The sequence below is a fragment of the Oxyura jamaicensis genome, chromosome 7 (genome assembly GCF_011077185.1).
Source record: "Oxyura jamaicensis isolate SHBP4307 breed ruddy duck chromosome 7, BPBGC_Ojam_1.0, whole genome shotgun sequence".
Taxonomy (NCBI): Eukaryota; Metazoa; Chordata; class Aves; order Anseriformes; family Anatidae; genus Oxyura; species Oxyura jamaicensis.
Genome location: NC_048899.1, coordinates 19,255,378 through 19,277,985, shown reverse-complemented (window position 1 = coordinate 19,277,985; position 22,608 = coordinate 19,255,378). Strand labels below are relative to the sequence as shown.

At 45.3% G+C, this 22,608-nt stretch overlaps 1 protein-coding gene and 1 long non-coding RNA gene across 5 annotated transcripts in view; both read right to left on the bottom strand.

Moving 5' to 3' along the window:
- Positions 1-18,215, bottom strand: part of LRRFIP1 (LRR binding FLII interacting protein 1) — a 103,540-nt gene extending 85,325 nt beyond the window's left edge. For 2 of the 4 annotated variants that reach the window (XM_035331714.1, XM_035331715.1), the window contains exon 1: positions 17,977-18,215. In XM_035331714.1, coding sequence (XP_035187605.1) covers positions 17,977-18,066 — 90 coding nt within the window. In that variant the 5' untranslated portion in view covers positions 18,067-18,215. The remainder of the gene's footprint in view (positions 1-17,976) is intronic. The other 2 variants (XM_035331718.1, XM_035331717.1) reach the window with 2 other exon arrangements.
- Positions 18,216-19,337: 1,122 nt separating this feature from the next.
- Positions 19,338-22,268, bottom strand: LOC118169942. The gene is made up of 2 exons (XR_004752384.1): positions 20,885-22,268; positions 19,338-19,887 (listed from the first exon to the last, which is right to left on the bottom strand). It is a non-coding gene; the product is annotated as an uncharacterized LOC118169942 (long non-coding RNA).
- Between the last annotated feature and the right edge of the window lie 340 nt (positions 22,269-22,608).

Below are 22,608 nucleotides of genomic sequence, written 5' to 3'. Positions count from 1 at the left end.
TGAATATTTTTTCCATTTTCTGTTCTGATTAAGAGAAGTATTTTGACTTTTGTTGGAGGTAGTGTCAGAATGAACCCATGCTGTGTTCCCTTGGTCATGTTAGTTTTGTCCTGTCCTTTAAGCGCTTACCATCGTGGTTCTGCACCAGTGCACTGTCTGAGCATCTGCTTTTCCAGAGGAAAATCCCAATAGCAAAGCAAAGCCAGATGATAAACCACGATCATCATGACTTTTGGAGGAAAAAAAAAAAAAAAAAAAAAAAAAGAAGAATTAACTGTAACGCAACTTTCACAGATTATGAGCTGCTTTTTTCAGAAAATCTCAGCTTCTCTGCAAGCATTCAGTGCCTCAATCTCCCCCTCAGCCTGCAATCTCTTGGCCTTTCAGGCAAAATTTCAACATTTTGCCAACTAATTGTGCACTAAACAAAGAGCAGGTATCCACCTCATTTTGGTATTCAGCCTTCATCTGCAGCGCAGCAGACCAAGCAAACCACAGCACCTCAAGTGCACTGTGGACACCATCAGATCACCAATCTGCTTTCCATTATGGACTGCCCCACGTGCAGATGGAGCTCATTAAAAGAAGCAGTGTGGCAAAAGGCAAGCCATTCACACGATAGCAGAGGGCTGCAGCTGTTGACCAACTCAGCCATCCCCAAATAACTCTCGTAACTCCAGCATGTAACACAACCCTGCCTTATTTGTCCACCTCGGACTGCAGGAAACTCTCACCCTTCCTTTCCAAGAGGCAAAGGGTAAACAGAGTAGATCAGATTCAAGATGACGTAAGTAACTTGTCCTTTGTGACTTCAAAAATCCAAGCAGAGAGCGGAGGAGATACTAGTGTTGCTCAGTCCTGCCACAACAAGTCTCAAGCAGAGTCTCTTTGCTCGTCCGGAGCTATAGAAGACCATAACACATGTAACACATTCACTGCGAGCAGGAGGGGAAAAAAAGCAAAGTGAAAGTTCAGTTTAATTTTAGAAACTGATTTCCACTTCCCCCCGTGAATCACAAGAAGCCTTGCCAAAGACGTGGGATCTTAAAGGACCTTCCTTTTGTCAAGCACAAAGTCTTTGCTTTCATGAGAGGTAAAGCTGCTTCAAATCACTGCTATAAAATGTTTAGTGTTGAAAAGCCAAAAACCATCACAAAAGGCAGTTTTGTATTAAGGACTGGACAGGCTATACAGCTGCATTTACACAGATTAGGAGAGTTTTTCTGAGTATTGTTTTTACACTCCACAAATTCAACATTTCTATGAGAAAATACACCCAGCATGTTTACTATTATCAAATTATCCTATACAGTTATTAATTTCAATGCACTGTATGCAAACATTATTATTTCTTCCAACTAGAAGTATCGATAAAACCTTTCCCTGAAAGCCGCCGCTTTCTCTGTGAGGTTTTGTTTTTAATTACAGTTCTGCTAGAGCCTATTGCTCCTCACCAACACAACTTAATCTTTACTTCTCCAATATGCAATTTGCTTTAATTATATGGCAAATACCGATAAGGCCATTAACATTAATTATGAGAGCCAGAGAGCTCTTTACATTAGTTATCAGTACAAACCAAAGCTGTGAGCAATTTTTTCTTTTAAAAGAAAAAAGAATTGACTTGATGGCCTATCCTACCAAATTGCTCAGGACACTGGAGCCACTTCCCTGCGTACAATCACATCGGGTGACAGCTGAATGCACGTGTCAGGGCTCTGCAGGGCAGGGAGACTGCTGTACTGGGGACCTGCAGCTGCAAGGACCACAAACTGGTAGGACAGAGGCTGGATCATTTCCAGGTTTTAGGCTCTGTTTTTCTAAGTCCTCCAGACTTCACAAAATTACCTCACAGACCAACCTTGAGAAATCAGTTTTGTTCCACCATATAATAATGTTAGCTGAGTAGCTTCCAGATGTCTCCAATGAATCCAGAATAAGCCCTGACCAATGTCTGAAGCGATGAGCACGGGCCTTAGGTGCGTGTTTTTTTCAGCCCTCAGCTGTCATTTTCAAGGTCTCTTTTTGATGACACTCCAGCTTCAGATGGCTAGTGATTGCAACAGGACCTTATAAAAGAGATTGGCTAAGCTTTCAGCCTTCCCACATGGGGAAAAACAACAATAAAACACAACTACGTCCACAGAGCAAAGCTCCATTCCAGATTTTCACTGTTACTCAGTCTTTTACCAGAACGTGCACAGATTTACTTCCAACTAGAGCTTGTTCAGAGATGTACGCCATTTGTTGTCACCTACAACCTTGCCCTTTTCCTTGCATACCCTTCCCACACCCAGCTCTGTCACCTCGAGAACGGGAGGCACGAATCAAGCTGATAGTTTCACTCCTGCACTTTACCAGGATGCTTTTACAGCTCTTCTTTTTCAAAGAGCTTTGAGACTACTGCTGAACAATCACTGCCTAAACCCTCTACAACTAAATCAAGAGAAGAGTCAGGGTGCCAAAAGTCTTGGATGCAAGGAAGTGCCTCTGGTCCAAACACAGTGATAAAAGGTGCGCTACATACAGAGGCAGCCAGAACTACTAGGAGTTATCTTGGCCTGCCCTGTCTACGCTTTCAGCTCATTCATCAACTCATCAGTTCTACTGATTCTCTTCTCTCAAGTATTTTAAATCACTCAGTTTGAACTTGCCCAAGCTTGGGGGACAGGACACGACGACTTCCTAAATGTGCTATAGAATTTAAAAAATATTAAGAGGAGCAGGAAGTCTGCTAAGCACAAAGGCTCATTTTCTGTAGATTTGTATTAATAAATCAGTGTTGCTTCTAATTGTGTACCCTGTCCTCTGGAAGCATCATACTACAATAGCCACCACACCAAGGAGCTTATATTTGCATTAAGTAGGGCCAGTACATATTTTGCTGTGGTGTACAGGGAGCAATTCCACCCAGTGCAATGGCTGTGTAATCGATTTCAGATGCCAAAAGACCAGCACTAGGTTAAAGCTATCCTAATGAGGAGACAGGAGGGGCTGGATGGATCAAGGTTAACCTTCCAGTCGATTCATCTCGGTAACAATGCCTCATATATGACTTCTCACCTTGCCAAGCGCAGGTAGGAAAGGCAGCTCAGCTTTTCTCATTGTGCTTCACCAAAGCCCAAAACAACCAAACCACGAGCAAGCAGCTCTGCGTGCCTGGAAGGCTGGAAAGCAGCACAATGGGATTCAAGAAGCAGGGGACAGCAATGCTGTGCCGTCCCTGGGCTCTGCTGTCACACCTGCGCTAGTCAGGCAAGACTTACGCACCCAGTTTTCCCATCTTGTGCAGAAGGGCCACTGCTGCACTGGATGAACCTGCAGGTGCCCGGATGAGAAACGATGCCCAGAGAGGGCAAAAATCCCAAGCAGCTGTTACAAATCAATGCCAGCACTTTGCTCTCAAAGACATTTTTAAGACAGATGCATCCCTCCTTTTCCTCCTCCCCTTCTGCATGATCACAACTTATTTTTCCTTTTCTCCCCTCCCTGAATAAGCATTGCAGTTGTAAAATGTGGCACTTGGACTGCCCCAGCAGCACAGATTTTCCCATGGTACTCTGCCAGGGTCACTTTGCTCTTGGTTTGAGTCACCTTTCGAGCGGATAGTGTGCTCTCCATTTCCATTCCGTCCTTAACTTTCTCCTGGAATTTCCAACAGTGCTGTGCTAGAAAAAGTGAGACATCTGACTACAACAGGCCCTTGTAGTTCTCTGCACTTCTTGAAGCTGCAACAAAAAAAAAAGACTACAACTTTTTGATTTGATGAGCTTGGAATATTCCCTAACGCAGACAGCTGACACGAGTGTGAAAACGAGAAAGCAGTTGCACAGCACATTGATTATCTTCTAAAAGCAGGAACACTGAAAAGCATTCAAGCAAAACAAATGCCGAGCACTCTGACATCTAACTGCTGAAGCATTTGATGGCATTGCCGTGATTTTCTCCCATGCCCCTGAACTAGCCCATTGCTAAAATAAGCACTGCTTGACAAACTAAAAAGGCTTCTAGAAAGCTATATTTTTTTTATTTTTTATCTTGGGGTTTCATATTTATGTAGCATAATCTCACTGCATAAGCAAGCAAACAGGATGAGGACATAAACCACCAGCGTAACTGCATCGCTGTGCTCACACTGCCTCCAGTTTGCAGATTTTTTATTTCAGATAGACCTTTATGGCAATGCCTTATTTTTTATTTAAAAAAAAAAAAAAAAGGCCTGTAGCTGGCAATGCTCAGTACAACTAGTTTCTGAGGGTGGCCAGCTCCAGCACAACGTGGGAAAGGAAAGAAGATCTGAAGGCAGCACACATCCATCGAGAGGCACAATGTCACGCAATGCAGCGGCATCGACGGCTCCTGAGCAAGCCAAGGCCTCTCGGCATCCCATTAAGGAAACAACACCCAGCAGTCAGAAACCTGCACACAAATTATTTCTGCTCCTCTGAGATAAAAAGGTTGAATTCAGCAGAATTAAGACCAGCAGCTGATGAGTAAGAGTGCAGAAGCTGGCCAACAGCCATCACTTCAGGGAATAGAAATATTTATTGCAGACTCCCACCCAGCCTAAGTATTTGAGCGCGTAATAAAAATAGGTCTAGCTTAAGAACTATTGTGCAAGAAAAGTTATTTCAGATTAATGCTCAAGAGAACAGAAGGCTGTCAACAAGACCCGCTGCCTTCTCCAAACACAAATCCCACTCTTGTACTTTACAAGGTGTTCCCTGTACAGCTTGGTCACATCGCAAATAAAATGTGCTGCGATGCTGCAGAGTTTGAAATTCAATCCATTTACACAACTGTCCTGGTTTGGCAGCGCTAGGATTAATATTACGTCCCATTACACCCAGCCTGCACTCCTGCTCTACAGCTGAAGCAAAGGCAGCAGTTTGACACACACAAAAAAACGAGCATGTAAGGATTGCACAACTACTGTATTAGCCATTTCTAAAGCAAGAATGCAATTCAGCCTAGGGTATTAGGCATCTGGATTGCCCTTCTGTGCCATTCCACACTTTCCCTCTTTTCCCCAGTAACCATCCAGCAGCAAACCCAGGCCGAGTAACGGCATGCTGCACCTCAGATGGCATTCTGTCAAGCTCAGCACGTTGCAGAGCGTGCTATGGGCAGCGTGTTGTTGCTATATATAACTGGCTATCTGGTGCACAGCCTGTCTGACATTGAAGGCGAGTTCTCTTGGGTGGAAAAAAATTGTTTCATCTTCCTTTGGATTTAATTTTACGTGACCAAAGCGCAGCACAACCTGGAGGAACATGAGTGCTCGTAGGACAGAAATGAAAATGTGATCCAGGCTTTGGGAAGACTTGTGATACCTACCACTTATACCTGACTGTTTAATTGCTTTAAGTCAGTAAAAGCTTTCATAAAGCAAGCAACAGCATGGTACAAATGAAGATTTGAGCAGAGTGGAAGACAAAACACTTCAGCAGCTAGGGTTATAACATGTTAGGTAGCTGCTGGCTCCAGCACCATCCCTCCCCAGCTTCTGGGCTCGGTGGGGTCAGCTCGTTCTTTCCTGGGCCTTTTCCTTTGAGAAACAACATACCTAAAAATGCACCCAAGAAACCTTCAATAATAGAAGCATGGGGTTGTTAACCTACCTAAAAATAAATATGTCTAAAGTTTCCTCCCCCATCACCCAGCTATAACACAGCTACACGTGATGCGGTCTGTAAGAGCCCATAGGCCTTACCCCAGATTGCTCCTGGATCTGCATGACTCATGCATGGTGTTTTCCTAATGAAATGACCATGATATAACCCTAATCCTTACCCCAGATTGCTCCTGGATCTGCACAACTGTTCCATGAAATCTCCTGCAATGCCCATGGTGCAAGTTTGGGGAATGTGGGGAAGTTTAATGTCAAAAAAAGCAGGTGGGAAAAAAAAAAAAAAAAAAAAAAAAAAAAAGCTCTGTCCTGACCACGCAGCACAGTGTTTACTCATCAGGAGCTACACTGAACATTTATTTAAAGAAAAACCATGACACTGTTCCTTTCAGCCTTATATTTCCAGATTGCATGTCAAAATCACCCATACTGCCTTAACAGTCGATATCTGTTTTTAAACTGTTAAGGTGTCAAAATTATTATCTGTACTAAGCACTTTCAACAACAGTTTTGATCCTCAATCCCATAGCTCATTGGCAGCAAGTCAAATATCAGTGTGTCAGGACTCGACGTGAGCGTCTCACAATAAGATAGATATGCACAGTTTATCTCCAAGAACATAACTTTTTTTTTAAAAAAATACACAGGATAATGCTATACAAACCATTAAAAAATGTGGATGCTTTACTGTGGCTTGAACATCCTTTTAAAAGAAAAACAAACAACGATGCAAGACAGCCTTGTGTTTATGCAAAAGTTTTCATATGGACTCAGCAGGACTTTGCTTTCCCAGCCATGTATTTAAAAAAACACAAAAACACTATTCTCCTTCCTTGTTTAAAAGCCTTTTTCCCTGGAAAGGGCTGACCTGAACTTCAGGGTATTAAAAAAGCGCTTTTTCTATTTACAGTTCAGTACTTTAGGAAGTGGGAGTTCCAACACAAACATTCAAGTACGGTGTCAGCTCAATCTTTGCTTACACAGCACCTGCAATAAGTAAGGTACCTGCAAACTACCCCAAAGTAGTTCCTCACTCCTTACAGGTGTACTGCCACTTCCTGGCACAGACTACTAACAAACAATACCATCTTTAACGCTACGTTCCTACCTGGCCCCATCCAAAAGAGAGACAAAACAGTACGGTTTTTACAGGTAGCATTAATATTCAAACCTGGGGATGACCTCTGGAGCACATTTCCTCAGGTGGAATGTCCTCATCCACAAGCAGATTTAATTCAGTTTAGCTCTTTACCCTGATTAGAGTTAATAGAGCAATCTGGCAATAGACCATTTGACTGTGTTTACAATCTGTTTTGTTGGTCTACAGCACACTGGTTCCAAGTTGCAAGGTATTGTTTTTCATTACCTGTCCAAATATATCAGCTTCAGATTAAATTTTAAGAAGTACCAAGAGTCACTGTAAGGACTGGAGATGATCAGAAGTACAGTACAGCAATTACAGGAAGGGATCTGCAAGAGGTATCACCAGAAGACTCTCGTTTCTGGTTTTATTACACACACACATATATACACAAGAGAACTGCAAAAATTGTCATGTTTCCATGCCCCCCACTACTTTGTAAGCTCTGTTACACGTGCAATGAAGTTTTTGGGGACAGTTGCACGCAATTCTTCAACCATCACCGCCTCCCTGCAGTGAGACCTGGAACCTTTTGTTTGCCTTCAATATTCCCAAGGTAATATCCGAGCTGCGGGCTACCTGTATTCTGCTGGCAGGGCACGGGCTGAAATTCCTGATTTGCAGCATCAAGCAGAGAAACGCCAAGAACTGCTTGTGCAAACCTGAGTTCAGGGAAAGCGCCGATATCTGGAGAAACCACCTCAACAAAGCTGGTGAAATTACCTTTTCACGTCAGCGCAGCTATACACTAGCGTAGTAGAAGGTCTCTCTGCTATACTCCGTGCTTTACCAGATTTTCCATCCTTTCAACAAGAACACTGAATGTCACGCATGCAGTCGCAGCACTCTAACCATGGCTCCTATGGACAAAAGCCAACTTCCACACTGAGTTCACAGAAAAACCATGGAGAAGAAATTTCAGAGAAAACATTTCAAAAATTCATGCTTCAAGCAATTTTAAACAGACTTGTGAAAAATTACTAAAAAAAAATACACTATCCTCTCTCTCTCTCACCATTACAGCTAATTAATTTTTTTTAATCTACAAGGGGCTCATACCTGGTCAGCGGATAGGAATCACCCTCTCGTTTGCTATCGTTTCACGACCCATTCCCTCGCGTTAAGAAAAATTCCATCAGAGAGCCAGGGCATGTCAAGACAACTTGCACCGAGCGAGATGGCGCTGAACAACCCAGCAGTTCCGATTAAAGCCGAAAAACCAGCCTTGTTTAAGAAATGATTGGACAGCTTTTGTGTGGGGGTGGGAGAGGATTACTGGAGCCAAACTGGGTCTGAGCTACGCTGGATTACCTGACGAGCCTGCATCCTAACAGACACAGGGAAAGAGGGAACTGCAGGCACTGCTGGGGGATGCAAATGGCCTTTGTGGCTTTTTCTTGGCATTCCAGAAATCCAGGCATGCCACTTGGGATATGCTGAAGGCACTGCCAACAGCATGGAGGTGCAGCCCTGCCATTACCCCAGCAGATGGGATTGCAGTTGGATCCTCCACCTCACAAAGATCGTGTCACTGAGTTTAACGTGGGGAACAGCTGGTTTAGGAAACCAGCACGCAACACGAAGTGTTGTGAGAGTGGGATAAACCTGCAGCAAAGGATCAGCCCTTGGGAACTACATTCTTGTATAGGAAATTACTACAAAAGCCCAGTACCTTACAGTTCCCTACCAGCTTCTGAGGTGTGCCAAGCAACCTTAGAAGTGCTGCAGGTAAGGCTTTTGCACCTGGTCCTTCCATTCACAGACCCACTGATCTTTATTGTCTACATTTGCAGATTTCTCCATTAGATGGCAATGAATTCTGGGCTACCAGGTGCCTTTCCGCTAGCAGAAATGACTTCCAGGCTGTCCGACGGTGTGTGCTTATTCCATCAGCAATATAAAAGTGCCTCCCCAGCAGACAATGAACCTTTCTTTGCTTGCTCTAACAAGGTTGTTTGTTGTTTCTTTCCCAGGCTAATTACACAAGAATGCAGAAATATTACTAAAAACACTGTGTAGCCACTTAAAAACATTCTACATCTACCAACATCATCCCTTGTATCCACATACAAGTGCTGTTTCCCAGAGCCCCTAGATTCCTCCACAGTTCATGTAAAGGTTAGGTCACATCTCTGCTTCAGTGCACTCACTGCACGTCGGGACAGATTTAAATTCATATCTAATGGACAATGGAATAGCATGACCCTTGGGTATCACAAGAACGTCCCAAAAGCCCACTCCAACTTTCAACAGATGCTGATTCAATGTATTTGTCAACATAAATCCTCTTAGAGCTCAGCAACACGTCCAGCAAGGCAAGAAGTCGAGCCCAGCACACATACATCTCGTATGGGAGAGCAGACATTTTAAAGAGAGCAGCGTATGGGAAATGCACAGTTGCACAGCAGTGCAGTAGGGCTGGCTGCAGACCATCCAAATTTAAACAGACATTTCCTGGAAGTACATAAAGTTAGTTTTACTATTTTCCTAGCAGCAACTGCAAGGACTTCCAGTTTGCAATCAGAGAGAAACAACAAGTGATTACACAGACAAAAACAAAAACAAACAAACAACAAAAACAACAACAAAACAGAAAGCCATTATCTGTTATTATTTGTAACCAGCAAGAGCAAATATTTCACATTTCCAAGTGAAGTACTTGCAGTACTTGGGCACCAGTGTAAGCAGCCCTATCTTAACCACGCTTTCAAAGAGAATCTGAAGTGATGTGTGTTTTAAAAAGGAAGGGGAAAATGTAGGGACTTCTGTCCCCTGACAGAGCCCAGGGACCTTTCTGTACATGAAGCACACCAAAAGCCTATCCTTACACTCCTGGCATCCCAGGATGCCAGCTGATAAACTCTCCATAATTAGAAGAGCCAAGTGGGAATGTCTGAAATCCATCTGGCCTGAGGGAGCCTGACCCAGCTCTCAGGGTGCCAGATACTCCTGTATTCCGTTTTTGCCTGCTCGATGAGGCTGGCCAAAGCAGACAGGAGGGACTGACTCATCTAAATTTAGTATTCAAATGTGGGGATTAAAGAAAGCGTATTTTGAGACATAGGAAGTACTCAAAAGAGGAAGGCAGAGAAAAAAAGTAAATATTAAATTTAAATCAGAGACTGGCAAAAGGGAAGGTCAGCAGTGTGTAAGAGCAGAGACCAAGAGGGAAGCAGTGCTGTTCCTAGAATTTGTCTGTGCAGAAATCCAGATTGAAGGCAGCTGCGGGACCATGAGTACAACCTGTCAGGAGTCACCAGTGAGACCACTCACAACAGAGGCAGTATCACTTCGTCACAGGCAACGCTAAAAGTCAAGTCACCAACCAATCAGCCAAAGCAGCAGAGGCACGAACAAGCTGCTTCTGTGGAAGTCACTTTCAGTAAGCTGGGAACATCCTCGGTCTCCTTTCTGGGAAAGATAAATCAATGACAAGTGACGTTAAAAACTGCAGGCTGCAACATTTATGGTGGGGAAAAACCCAGCCCTAAGAGCCTATTTTGGAGGAAGACAGAAGTAATTGGTGACTCTGTCCCGCTAGTTTCTTTGGCAGAAGCTTGTATTCAAACTCTCTAGTCTCATTCACAGAAAACACAAACCTTCTGACAGCTGAGGAAAGCAAATTGCTGCTCTGAAATCCTAACTATTGTTTTTGCATTTCTTCACACGCCAATGATAACAAGCACTGCCCTGCCTAATTGCCAGGTATCAAAAATAGGAACACAAAGGTGGTGATGCACCTGGCAATTTTGGTTTACCAAAGGCTCCGATTTCTTGTACAGCAACATATAATACAAAAATAAAATCTAAATATTTTTCCTCAAAGAGTACAGCTCACAAAGCATCGAAGAACTAGAATCCAACCCGAGTTTTTGCAATTATATTGTCAAGATGAAGCTGTCTCACAAAAGAAATGTTCACCTTGCACACAAAAGCAGTGTTGGAAGGAGAACAGAGCTGTGTACAAACCAGCCAGGAGCTAGAAGCATCAGCAAACGACCAGGCTTCCTCACCACATCCAAGCCTGGAACGCAGCTCAGATTTGGCACCGGCTGATCACTTTCTCTGTCCGCTGTCTGCAGCTCAACTCTCAAAAGCTGCAGTAGTGTTTAGGTGGATAAAACACAGCCCGGGCCAAGCAGCTGGCATGTGGGCTGCAGACATGCAGAAGAGCAAAGCAGATTAAAAGTATTGCTCAGAGTTGTGCCAGTTACATGCAATTACACGCAGCTCCCCAAACATATCATTCCCTAACCCAGCAGCAGCTATCCCAGTTCTGCTAGTTTTCCACTCTTTATGGCTGGCAGTAAAACCTAACATTTTTCAAAGGTTTTGAAGAGAACCGCCCTGTCCCAAAGTCCACATCCCTGAAGTGGCAGCACACACTGCGTCAGAAATTCAATTACAGAAAAACGTGACACAGCTGTGGGGCTGAAGGAGCAGACTGCTTTGAGCATACATCCGTGTCCCAAAACAAGCAGCCGCCGGCACAGGAAGCAATCAGAGATATCTTCTCCTCAGGGGACACCCAAAACTCAGCTGGTGAGGCCATGAAGGTGCTCGCAGCCCTGCTCGTTCGGAAATAAACCCCCAGCCTTGCCCCTCACGCTTCATGACATGGACAATTTCAAATGATAATGGTGGTTAGAGGTAGGCCACACTCCTTCCCATCTGAAGTATTACTTCTGCGCTTTCCCAGTACCTGAATACAGAGGATTCAAACCTCTGTAGCCTCCAAAAATCAGGTTTTAAAAGACCTGAGTAGAATGCACACATGTTCATAACAGGACACTGTGTCACACAGTCTTTCATGATCACCTCTAATGAAAGCCGTTACCACACTGCAAGCACTGCGTGGCAAGAAGTTCAGCTCCTTCTAGGGCAATTAAACACCTTCAAACTACCAACAGTGAAGTTCAGCCGTTTAAGTGTTTATTATGCCATGCCAAGCTTCGATTTCAGCAGGTAAAGCTTCTAAAAAGCAGGCCTTTGAGAGTTTCCTTGCATTTCTTGCCTCTTACCAACAGCACAGGTGGCTTGCCCTCCTCAGAGCACCTCAGAGTACCTGCAAGTATTGATGTTATTATAGAGACTGATGTAACGTTCTCATTTCTATGTGCATGCCAGTTCTTTTTCCAGCTTTAGTGAGAAAGTTCTCCAGCCTACTTTTTGTTCCCTAACTAAAATATCATGAAGGAGAAGAGAGCGCCTTGGGAGCTGATGTCACGGACTTCTTTCCATACAACACACTCCAGCACTTCCTTCACCTGCACCGTGTGAGGGAAGCCCAGACAACATCAGCTATTTCTCCACTATGCACAAGGCCAGGGATTCATCTCCAGCCGATTCAGACCCATGAGCAAGTGCATGGGATTAACACCAGAAGCAGAGAGCTCCGGGATGAAATGCCAGTGTAACTTTGCCCACTTTCCTTTCTCAGAAGCCTCTCCTGTATTTAAAAGCTCTCAAAGCTACCTCATGACCATCTGAAGGAAAAATTGGCTTACTGCAACTCCCCCCGCCCCGTTCCATTCCAGCGGGGAACTTCTCCCCCAAAAAGTATTTTCACAGAAGCGAGACAACAGCTGGTATTTCGGGGCTGCTATTTTAAGGTTTGCCCGTGAGTGCTTACATCCAGCTAGACAGATTCGCTGCTCGGGCAACCTGCTGACTTGACAGGAGGGACAAATACCTTGCTCCACAAGCCTGAAATGCCACATGGATTATGCTCCTCATAACCAAATGAGGAAAGAAAACCCAACAGTGTTAAAAGCACTGCAAGTGTGCTTCAGCTCCAACATTATTCAGTGACCAGACTGGAAAAGACACCCATCTAGATGAGGCAGCAATTAGCACTGCATCCTGCAGACCAGCTCAGCACCTGGGCTTGCAAAGAAGAAGGCTGGGCTCCCCATGCTGTTAATCCTAACAGCAGCCTCAGGCCTGCCTGAAATAGGAATCACAGTTCCTAAACAGCTGTTTCCTCGGACGGCGAGGGAACAGCTGAGGAGGACAGGCCAGGCACAGGCACACAAACAGACAACTAGTTATTTAATGTCGCAACAGGCAGATTGTGAGCTGGGACACAGGCTACAATCACCCATTTAACTAAAAAGGGATGGTCTTAAGATTTGTATCTCGCCTCTTAAACCATCCAAATCAGCTCTTTCACATATTTCCTTTGGGAAGGATTATAGGAAAAAGGCATTGGCTTTATGTAATGCTTTCTGGCTACACAGCCAATAAAAGGCACGTTCAATGAAGAAAAGCATATTTGCTACATAACACGGTCTTAGCTTTGGAACACTTCTCCGTAGCTTCCTGGCAAGCATTTCCTACAAAGGCCTCCATCCCTCCTATATTTAGGTCAGCTGGGCTCAGGCCCAAGCCCTCCATGAGCATCCCTTGCCTTCACAACTTTCTATTCTAGCAACAGCCCTACAGTCAGGCACACTTCTTCTGGTCAGTTGCTCTCATATAGCCACAAAGGCAGGCAGCAATGAAATTCAGCAGTCAGTCAGGTACAAGCAACTGGTGTACCATAAAACAGACTGGTCCTAAGGGCTGAACTATTTATCTGGCTCACAAAAGCCTTTGTAACCCTCCTAAATGCCAAGGGCTGCTCAGAAAAGTTCCCCCACCGTACGAAGGAGGCACATAGCCCCTACACTGGCACTACCTAGCACACCCTTAGGGAATGCTCTGGTCTGGGCAACAGCTCACTGAGGTTTGCGTGGCTTGTGCTACACACATATGTACCCAGGCTGCTTGCTTCAGCTTCAACGTTCAGCAAAGGGTTTCCATCTCTGCCTATCAGGCAGGTCACCCGATCAGTGTATAAACCAGAGTCAAATTAGCACCTCGGTTCCAAAGCCAGGCCTTTATGTTCTATGGACAATTATCACAGCTTCTCTTCACTTGTCCTGCAAGTCCAAGTCAGGCTTCTGGAGTTGCTTGGTGCCTTCTCACTGTACCCAGTAGGGCAGGCTGGTCAGCTTCGCCTGCATTTCATGCCATTTCTCATCAGCTACACTTTCTGCTCCTTCAGGAGCATTACATCACAATTTTTTAATCACAGAGAATGCAAATCAATGCTCAAACTGAGAACTTCAGTGAAACAATCAGAACTATGATCCAAAAGTTGCCAGTTACTTAAAAAATATATATATATATATACACACAAATATAGGTAACAGTTCTTGAATACTGCAAATAACATACAGTGTACAAATAGTGGAGCACAACTCACAATACTACCTTTTAACAGGAAAAAAAAATCAAATGATATTAGTCAAATCAATAACTTTTCAAATTAATTACCAGCTAAAGAATTCTCCCTTGTAAATTGCTCAATGAAAGAGAAGATTTTTAGCACAGAGATGACAGCCAGGATTGTTCTTCTGAGGAGTACAACACATCTGTACACAAGACATCAAGAAAACAATGTTTAGATTACTTTCCTAATAAAAACAAGAAGCTTGCCCTGACCTTGCTTTTCTCATTCAAGAAAACAGAAGACAGTAATTAATATTATCTGCCTACAGGAAAAACCTTATTTACGTAGATGGCAGCTCTCATTGTATTTGCAAAATTCCTTCTGCTCACAGAACGCTTAACCATTACAGTAGCAGGCTGGAATTTGGGAAAAGATACTCCCCTAGAAATGATGTCTCAAGTGATCATGCCAAGCCCATCTAAAAAGCAGGGAAAAGGCTGTAAACTAGTCCCCGTAAGGTTTACAAGCCCAGGGTTAGCTGTGTTCCTAAAACACACGTACACCAGCCCAAGAGAACAGATAGATGCCTGCACACAGTGTGCACGCAGCTCCTGCTGGCACGGACCTCGAGGAGTATCAAACTGCTAGATTTTGCAAACACTGCTGGCATGTATTCACGGAGAGGAATAAAATGGCCCAAAAGTTTCCATTGACCTAAACACAGAATAATCTACTGGCGTCAACACGAGCCTGAAAGTGGAGAAGCCTGTCATTGATCAGCTCCGCTCTCATCTGCAGGAGCCAGCAAATAATCTCAGCAACACAAGCTAGGTGTATGAACAGCAAACCCCGAGTGGCAGTTAGCTGCGTCCGTCTGAAACTCACAACACCAGGTTCCTTGATTTCACCTCATTTACATAATTGCTGGTCATTTAATTCCAAGTCCAGCTCAGCAGCTGGATTTATTGGTATGTCAGCACTCTTACCTGACGGACGAAGTGATGTACAGCAGCACTGCCTTCCCCCTCTGCTCTGAGCACGTCTAGACAAGGTGATAAGCCACTTACAGCTGATCCAGTTCAGAAATCGCCCCAAACATTTTCATCTTAACACTACTGCTAAAAGCCTGTCACTACAGCACGCTTCACTTTTACAATTTCCTTCCGCTCACTTACAGTTGCTTCCTCTTAGCACTGTTCTCACATCCTGCAGAGGCGAGGGGTGCCTTCTTCCCTGCACAAAGCTCTCTTTCGGTCCGTGCGAGACTGCACCTATGGCAAGATGTCCCATTTGCAAGCTCAAATCAAACAGCCAGCTTACGCTTCAAACAGCAGGAGGCTAAGTCCTTACAAGCCTTAGTGGCTCCTTAAATGCAGTACAGGAAAATCCCCTTGCGTGCAGTACAGTCAGAACTATCCCTTTTTTGAGAGGTTCTGACAACAACAAAATACAACTGGAAACTGTCAAAGCAGCACTAACACCCCAGAGGAAAAACAGAAGGAGAGATGATGCACACACTTCAGCTTGCTCCCAGAAGTACTTTAACCACAGGATCTCTATGTATAAATCTGCTTTGGACACCCTTTTAGACTCCAATCCGAACACATCAAATTGACATCCTAGAAGCTGCTAGCAACTTGTGTGTACCTGTGGCTCCTGGGTAAGAAAGAAAGGAGTAAAAACCTATGCAAGAAAGAAATATGTCTACATGTAAGCTTTGCATAAAAATCTGTGAGGAAGGCTGGAAAAGATGAAGTCTCAATAACCCTTGCACCTTTCTTAACACTCAGCTTCTTTATTAGGAGGAGATAAAAGGCTTACTTTACATTTTCAAGAGTTCTTAGCACTGTACAGATGGATGCAGCCGGGACTCCCTGGGTAAAGAGCAGGCAGTTAAACAACAAAACCATTATAAGGGCATAAAACTTAAGAGGGAGTAATGCAAGGAGTTAAAACAATATGGGAAAATGCTGAACCTTGAACTTTTCAGTTCAATTTTAGCACTCAAGGGAGAAGATAAAAGGCACGCTTGCGGAGGAGTTTTCAAATGGAGTTGTCCCTCACCCAGCACTCAGAGAAAACAAACAAACAAACAACACTCTAAGCATCAAACCTCTTTGCGATACAGCAAACAACAATACACAAGCTAAAGGAGAATGGAAGAGAGCTATGCAGTTGAAAAGAACAAGCTAGGCCTCTTGCTACAGATTTCTGTTTGGCTCAAAGGACAGAGTGGCCAGGACACAGTTGTGGAATTTAAGCCCTCATCCCGAAGTCATTCCCAGGATGTTATCATGACTCAAACTCCAGCAGACAGCACAGTCATTCTTACTTGCTATCTAATGTGCGGACACAAGGCATTCCTGTCCTCCTATCTCAAACTACCTCTGCAGGAGCTTCCCATTCCCAGCAGTGCTCACAGAGCATCTTCTTGTCGTACAGAAGAGCATTTTCTCATCACACTGATGCACATCTGACTTCTGTTAATGTTCCATCTAAATCACTCACGGAGAAATTAATATAGCACATATTCCAAAGAGGCTACAAACTGCTCAGGAATAGCAGAGACATCCCAATTCAAAACTGCCCTTAGAGGCTGAATCTGAGAAGCATGATGTTATAGGTAACTCAATCTAACAGCAAGTTATCACCCTAATTTATAAGTCTGCCTTCTAACTCCCTAGCCAAAGTTTATAAGCCTGCCTTCTGCCTCCATAGCTATCAGCAGCACACTGCCCGGCAGCAACTGAGCTTCACGAAAGGACGCCAGAAGAGCCCAGTCTCTATCGGAGGGTTTTATCTGGCTGAGGTCATGCCTTCAGCCAGCCCACCCAAATCAGACAGGTGTTGGCACTAAGGGGAGCAGACATGGGGAACAGGACGTCCATCTTTAGCAGCAGCCAGCAGCAGGCCAGCTTGGACACAGGGAAGAGCTGAACCCCAGGGCTGTGGAGCTGGGCACAAGCCTGGGTCACCAGCCTCCCTTTTGGGAGATTACAGGAAGAAGAGCACAGAAGAGTCACATCAACATAAAACCAAATTCACACCACATTTGCCATTGATGCTATACAGCTGTACACAACCAGTACGAATAAGCTGGTAGGAACAAAGCAGTCATCAGCTGTTTTTAACTGTTTAAAGTCACATCAAGCCCAAAGATGCAATGTCTAATGAACCGCATGCCTAACTCGTTACACATAAACATATGCAAGCCAGTTTTCAAGTAGATTTATGCCTACAAACACCATTCTGCTGTCTTTTGGTGTACGTTTTGTTCCTATACGTACCTCCAGGAAAAATGAGTGTTCCTGGTTCTCAGTCATTAATAACAAGCCCACCGCAGCAGACAATTTTTGCTCAGAGAAGAGGCCGGACTACATACAGCAGGGCTCCTGCCCAGGCTGGCACGACACAGTGTTTCCTTCACGTATAAACACTGTAAGTGCTTCAGGCTTAAGTGGAGCCCTCGGATCATAAATAGGCCCACACCGCTGCAATTAACATTACCTTTTATTTAGCGTTTAATGACTTTGCCCTTGAATTTCCAGGCTGGCTGACGGCCCAAGAGGCAGGCAGTGCTGCTGGGATGTCTCGGGCTGCCATCGGTGAGGACAGGGGACACAAAGCGGTGGCACCGCCACTGCCACCACACGCATCCCACATTGTGGTGTTGCTCCAGGGAAGGGCGCTCAGCTTCCCGAAAGCCACTGCTGCCGGACGCTGCTCGCACAAAAGAAATTCATCTTTCCCACCCAGGGTTTGTGGCTGAGGCGGATAAGCGCAAATAATGGTGTTTTATTTATTTTATTTTATTTTATTTTTGAGGGGCTGCATTTCGCACCTGTGAGGGGATGAGGGGGGGCACCCCCCGGCCGTTACCGCCGTTATACCCGGGGGGGCTGCTCGTGGGTGGCCGTTGGGAGCCCTGAGGAGGATGAGGAGGAGGAGGATGAGGAGGAGGGGGATGAAGGACAAGGGGATGCCGCTCACCTCACGGGCGATCTGGTTGAGCGCGTCGTCCTCCGCCGTCAGGCGCTCCCGGTTCGGCAGCCGCTTCCTGCCGGCGCCCTGCGTCCCCATGGCGGGGTAGGGACGATCGGGTCCGGGTGAATCGGGGGTGATCCGGGCCGGGAGGATCGAGGGGGATCGCGTCCGGGAGGATCGGGTGGGAGCCGCCCCGCGACCCCCCGGCTCCTGCCTCAGCCGCCCGCCGGCCCCAGCAGCCCGACACACAGCGCCCCCGCCCCGCGCATGCGCCGCCGGGCCCCGCCGGGAGGGGCTTGGGGAGAGGGGTTGGGGTTTGGGGTCGGGGGTCTGGGGTGAGGGGCTTGGGAGTGAGGGGCTTGGGGTTTTGGTGTGAGGGGTCTGGGGGTTTTCATGTGAGGTGTTTGGTGCGAGGGATTTGAGGTTTTGAGGAGAGGAGTTGAGGTTTGCGGCTTTTGGTTTGAGGGGTTCAGGGTTTGGGGTTCTGTACCATGGGTTACTGGATGTGGTTAATTCCACTAAACTGCCAGCATCGAACTGCTCGGTGCTTAGCTGAGGTGAAGTAACTGGTGCTGACAAAGAGCCAGTGATCTCCAGGATTCCTGTCACAGCCCTCGTACCGCTGTTCTGCCCTGAATACATCCCCTCATACTGCTGTTCTGACCCCGAGTACATCCCCTCATACCGCTGTTCTCACCCACCCCACAGCGCAGCACACGAATTAGAAGTCTCTGAAGCTCGGATGCCAGATATGTTGTGCAGATGCAGCACAGAAGAAGGACTGCAAAAAAATGCAAGATGCATGCCCCTGCTGACAAAGAGCAGGGTGTTGCGTTTAGTCTGCGTGACTTAATTTTGCTGTAAATTCAAACTTAATAAAGGTAAAAGGCAGCACTATAGAATCACCGAGCAGCTCGGGTTGGAAGGGCCCTTAAAGCCCACCCAGTTCTAACCCCCTGCCATGGCAGGGATGCCACCCACCAGGTCAGGTTGGCCAAGGCCCCATCCAGCCTGGCCTTGAACACCTGCAGGGACAGGGCACCCACAGCTTCTCTGGGCAGCCTGTGCCAGGGCCTCACAACTTTCTGAGTGAAGAATTTATTTCTAACATCTAAACTAAATATCTCTCTAAATCCAGTCCCCTGATAAATCTTAGAAAGGGAAGGAAAACAGCCAAAGCTTGGGGCAACTCCAATTTACAGATCAGACCTGTTCAGAAATTACCACAGCATCACTACCCACTTGTTTCTGGGTTTGTTGACTGGATCTGTCAGCCCATGCACGCCCAAAGCCAACACTGGAAGTTTTCACGTACAACAATGGGGATTTGGGTCATTTCTGAAGAAGACTGATTCTCAAATTCAAAACTGTGTCAAACAGTTTAATACATCATCCCTTCCCATGAGCGCATTTATCAGGACATAAAGCAACCAGTTGCTGCTTCAGGAAAAAAAAAAAATAGTTCTAGTACAATCCCTTTCCCCAGATGGGTATAAATGCCCTCCATACAATCCAGGCTACTGGGCTTGTGGTTCTCCAGAAACTACTTAATTGTCACTTGCTGCTTTTTATACCAGTGACATCAAGGTGACTATTTATAGCCGGTGCCTTGCCGAATCCATTGTCTTCATTCCTCAGCAGGGCAATGCCTGCAGGGCCCCAAGTGAAACGCTATGGGACAAACTTAGCAAGGCATCATGCAGACCTTTGTTGGGCAGCTGTCGACATTATTTTCTCAGAAATGCTGTGTCTTGTTTGTTTTCCTTGCCCCCCCCCCCCCCCGTTTTTTTTTTTTTTTAGACAGTTTGGGCTGTGCGCGCTTACAGCTCATCTCAAAGTTGTTTGGGGATCCATCATTCTTCTGATGACTCAGTAGTATGGACCAATGCTGTTTCTTGTGCCGGAGACTATTTATCTCTACAAGAAATAAATGACTTTTTGTCCCCACTTTGCTTGGGCATTGAAAACAAGGGTGCCACATCCCCAGATTTGCAGTCACATCTACTCTGACCCCACACAAGAAACAAAAGCACATGCTCTGCAAGGCCGTGCAGGGGCTTTAACAGTGGTCCTGCTGTGTGGGTAAAGCCTTTCTGTGACTAGTTTTCCTAGATATCCCACAGACTTCCCTCTTTCAGCCACCTTCACACCAACCTCACCTCCTGGAGGACTTGCTTAAGCCCTATTGCAGGCTCTGCATAGCTTGTTCCCTGAGCCCTTATCCTTGAATTTGCCCCTGCCCTTTGAGGAATTCTGGCTAAAGACGCAGGACAGACCTTATTTTTAGGCCCGTGTTACCCAGGGATTTCAGCCACCTGTGCAGCTGCATCACTGTTATCCACGCGAGGAATTTCCAGTTCAGCCATGCAGGAAGATTTGCATTCGTGCCTTACTGGCTGGAAGCCTCGCAGAGATTTGGCCTTACAGCCAAGCTGAAGCTTGTGCGGGGCAGATTTATGTCTGAAAACCTGCCATTGAGAGAGCTTTCTAAAGAAAAAAAAAAAATAATAGAGTACTTGGAAGAGAAGTTACTGAGTGTCTGCAGTCAGAATTCAAATCACACATGCACTGCAGCCTAAGGAATCCTTTTTGCTTGCATTCCAGACACTTACAGTAATTTCTTCTTCTAATACAGTCAAAACAAGCCATCTCATTATAAAGATACTATACATACAGAATTTGTCCAAATAAATATGAAGTAATGATTCAAATACATTAGTTTTGGCTACACTGCGAGGTACATTGACTGCCACTGCAAATTAAATACTGAAACACACATTTCTTATTTTAACAAGCAACCTGAAGTCGAGGCCCGTTTTTTCTGAGAGCCATAACTGTGATTAATGATACTCAGACAAGCCTGAGTATCCCATGCCAGTTTCAAAGGGCTCTATTTTAAGAGCATAATATGTACCTCATTCTCCAATATCCTGCGTACAAGGGGGCCGTTTCATGCAGAGTACATCCCAAAGACACAATTTTCCCTCTGTGCTGCTCTTAAACCAAACCGCCTTGTAAAACCGCACTCTGGAGGATCAGAACAAGCAATCAGCTGTTAAAGCTGCTGCTGCTTGTGTACTCAGTAGGCCCTTTTTACATAATAAAATTGATGTTTTTATGCACTTTGCAGCAAAACATGGTTACATTTCTATTAGCAGCAAGCCCTGGGATAGGGGAATCCAGTGGGTAGCTGACAGCGTTAAAAGAAAACACAGGGACACGTCTCTGCTACACCATAAGACTGTGGCATCTGGCAAGCCAGAAATGAAGTCTGACAGCTTTAATAAGATGTCCATTAGCCCAAGGAGAGTGGAACACTTAAATACCTTGGAAAACCAACACTTAGGAGGCCAATATTTCATATTGTCAAGACAAGTGAAAGGAGCAGAGCCCCATTAACACCATAAGATTTTGCAAACATAACAGCAGTGGTATCCAGCAGGGTCTGTGGATTTATTAATGGGAAAAAATTACATCGTGGACAAGTATGTGCTGGCACTGAGGTACTTCAGAAAAAAAACACTGCTGCAACTAAAGGGCTTCTCCTTTATTGCACCTCCCAGGGAGACCATGATGATCCTCTCTTCAGCAAATGAACCCTCCTGGGAGAAGCTTGTAGATGCTGGTGTCACGTCTGAGCAGTGTCAAGACAGGGCTAAGGAGACCAATAGCATCCCTGCAGATGTGTTGGGATGAGATTCCTTTCTCTTCACGTCAAAAGAGCGGCTATTTGCAATAGGGGAGCTCTGTCATGCTGGGAACCTTGTGTGGCTTCACCTCGGAATTGGACCCCCTTCAAGGCTGTGGAAGAACCATCCTTCCAGAGGAGTTTTTCAAAGCCTTGGGCTTGATTTCATTCAATGTTTTCATTAGCACTCCCACGCAAGTAGTCCAGCAGTAATGAAATACACCCCGTGCAGTTCATGGGGTTATGAAGCAACATCAATAAAGGAGGATAAAGTCATACGAGAATGGGAAGAGGCTAAGACACAAGTAGAATAACATCAGGCAGACTAAATCCCATGTCAAGGACTGAACTCATGATCTCATCAGCTGGAGGTGGCAGAAGAGGAGGAAGTTCTGGGGTCACAAACTGGTCGTGGGTTGTTTGTGTGCCAGCATCACAACACAAACACCAAAAAATATGTTTAATGTTAGAACATTTCAGGTAAGGGTGTCTCAATGCAAATACTTCTACCATTGCAAAAAACATCCACAAGACCTTACCTAAAATGGTGCCTCTTCATCTGGTTACCCTTGTGAAGAAGAATTCAGACTCACATAGCTGTAGGCAGAAAATCTGCTAGGATAAGCAGCAAGAGGACCTTTCCTGAGATGAGGAGTTGGCTTGTCTAGCGAAAGACAAAAAATATGCATCTCTTTCCTATAAAATCCTTTGGAGAGAAGAGCTGGGGATGATTGTGTAAAGTTTAGAGCCAAGTTAGCACAAAAGCTACAGGCCATACATAATAGCAGTCTGGAAATCACAAGTTTATTGCCAAAATTTTGGACATGCATCCCAAACTAAGCGTTATCATGAGTGTCTGGCTGCAGACACTAGCACTGGGGGCTCCCTGCCCTGCCATGAAGTTTGGGACATCAATATCCATCCCGGGTGGCACTGCAGCAGCCCCAGAG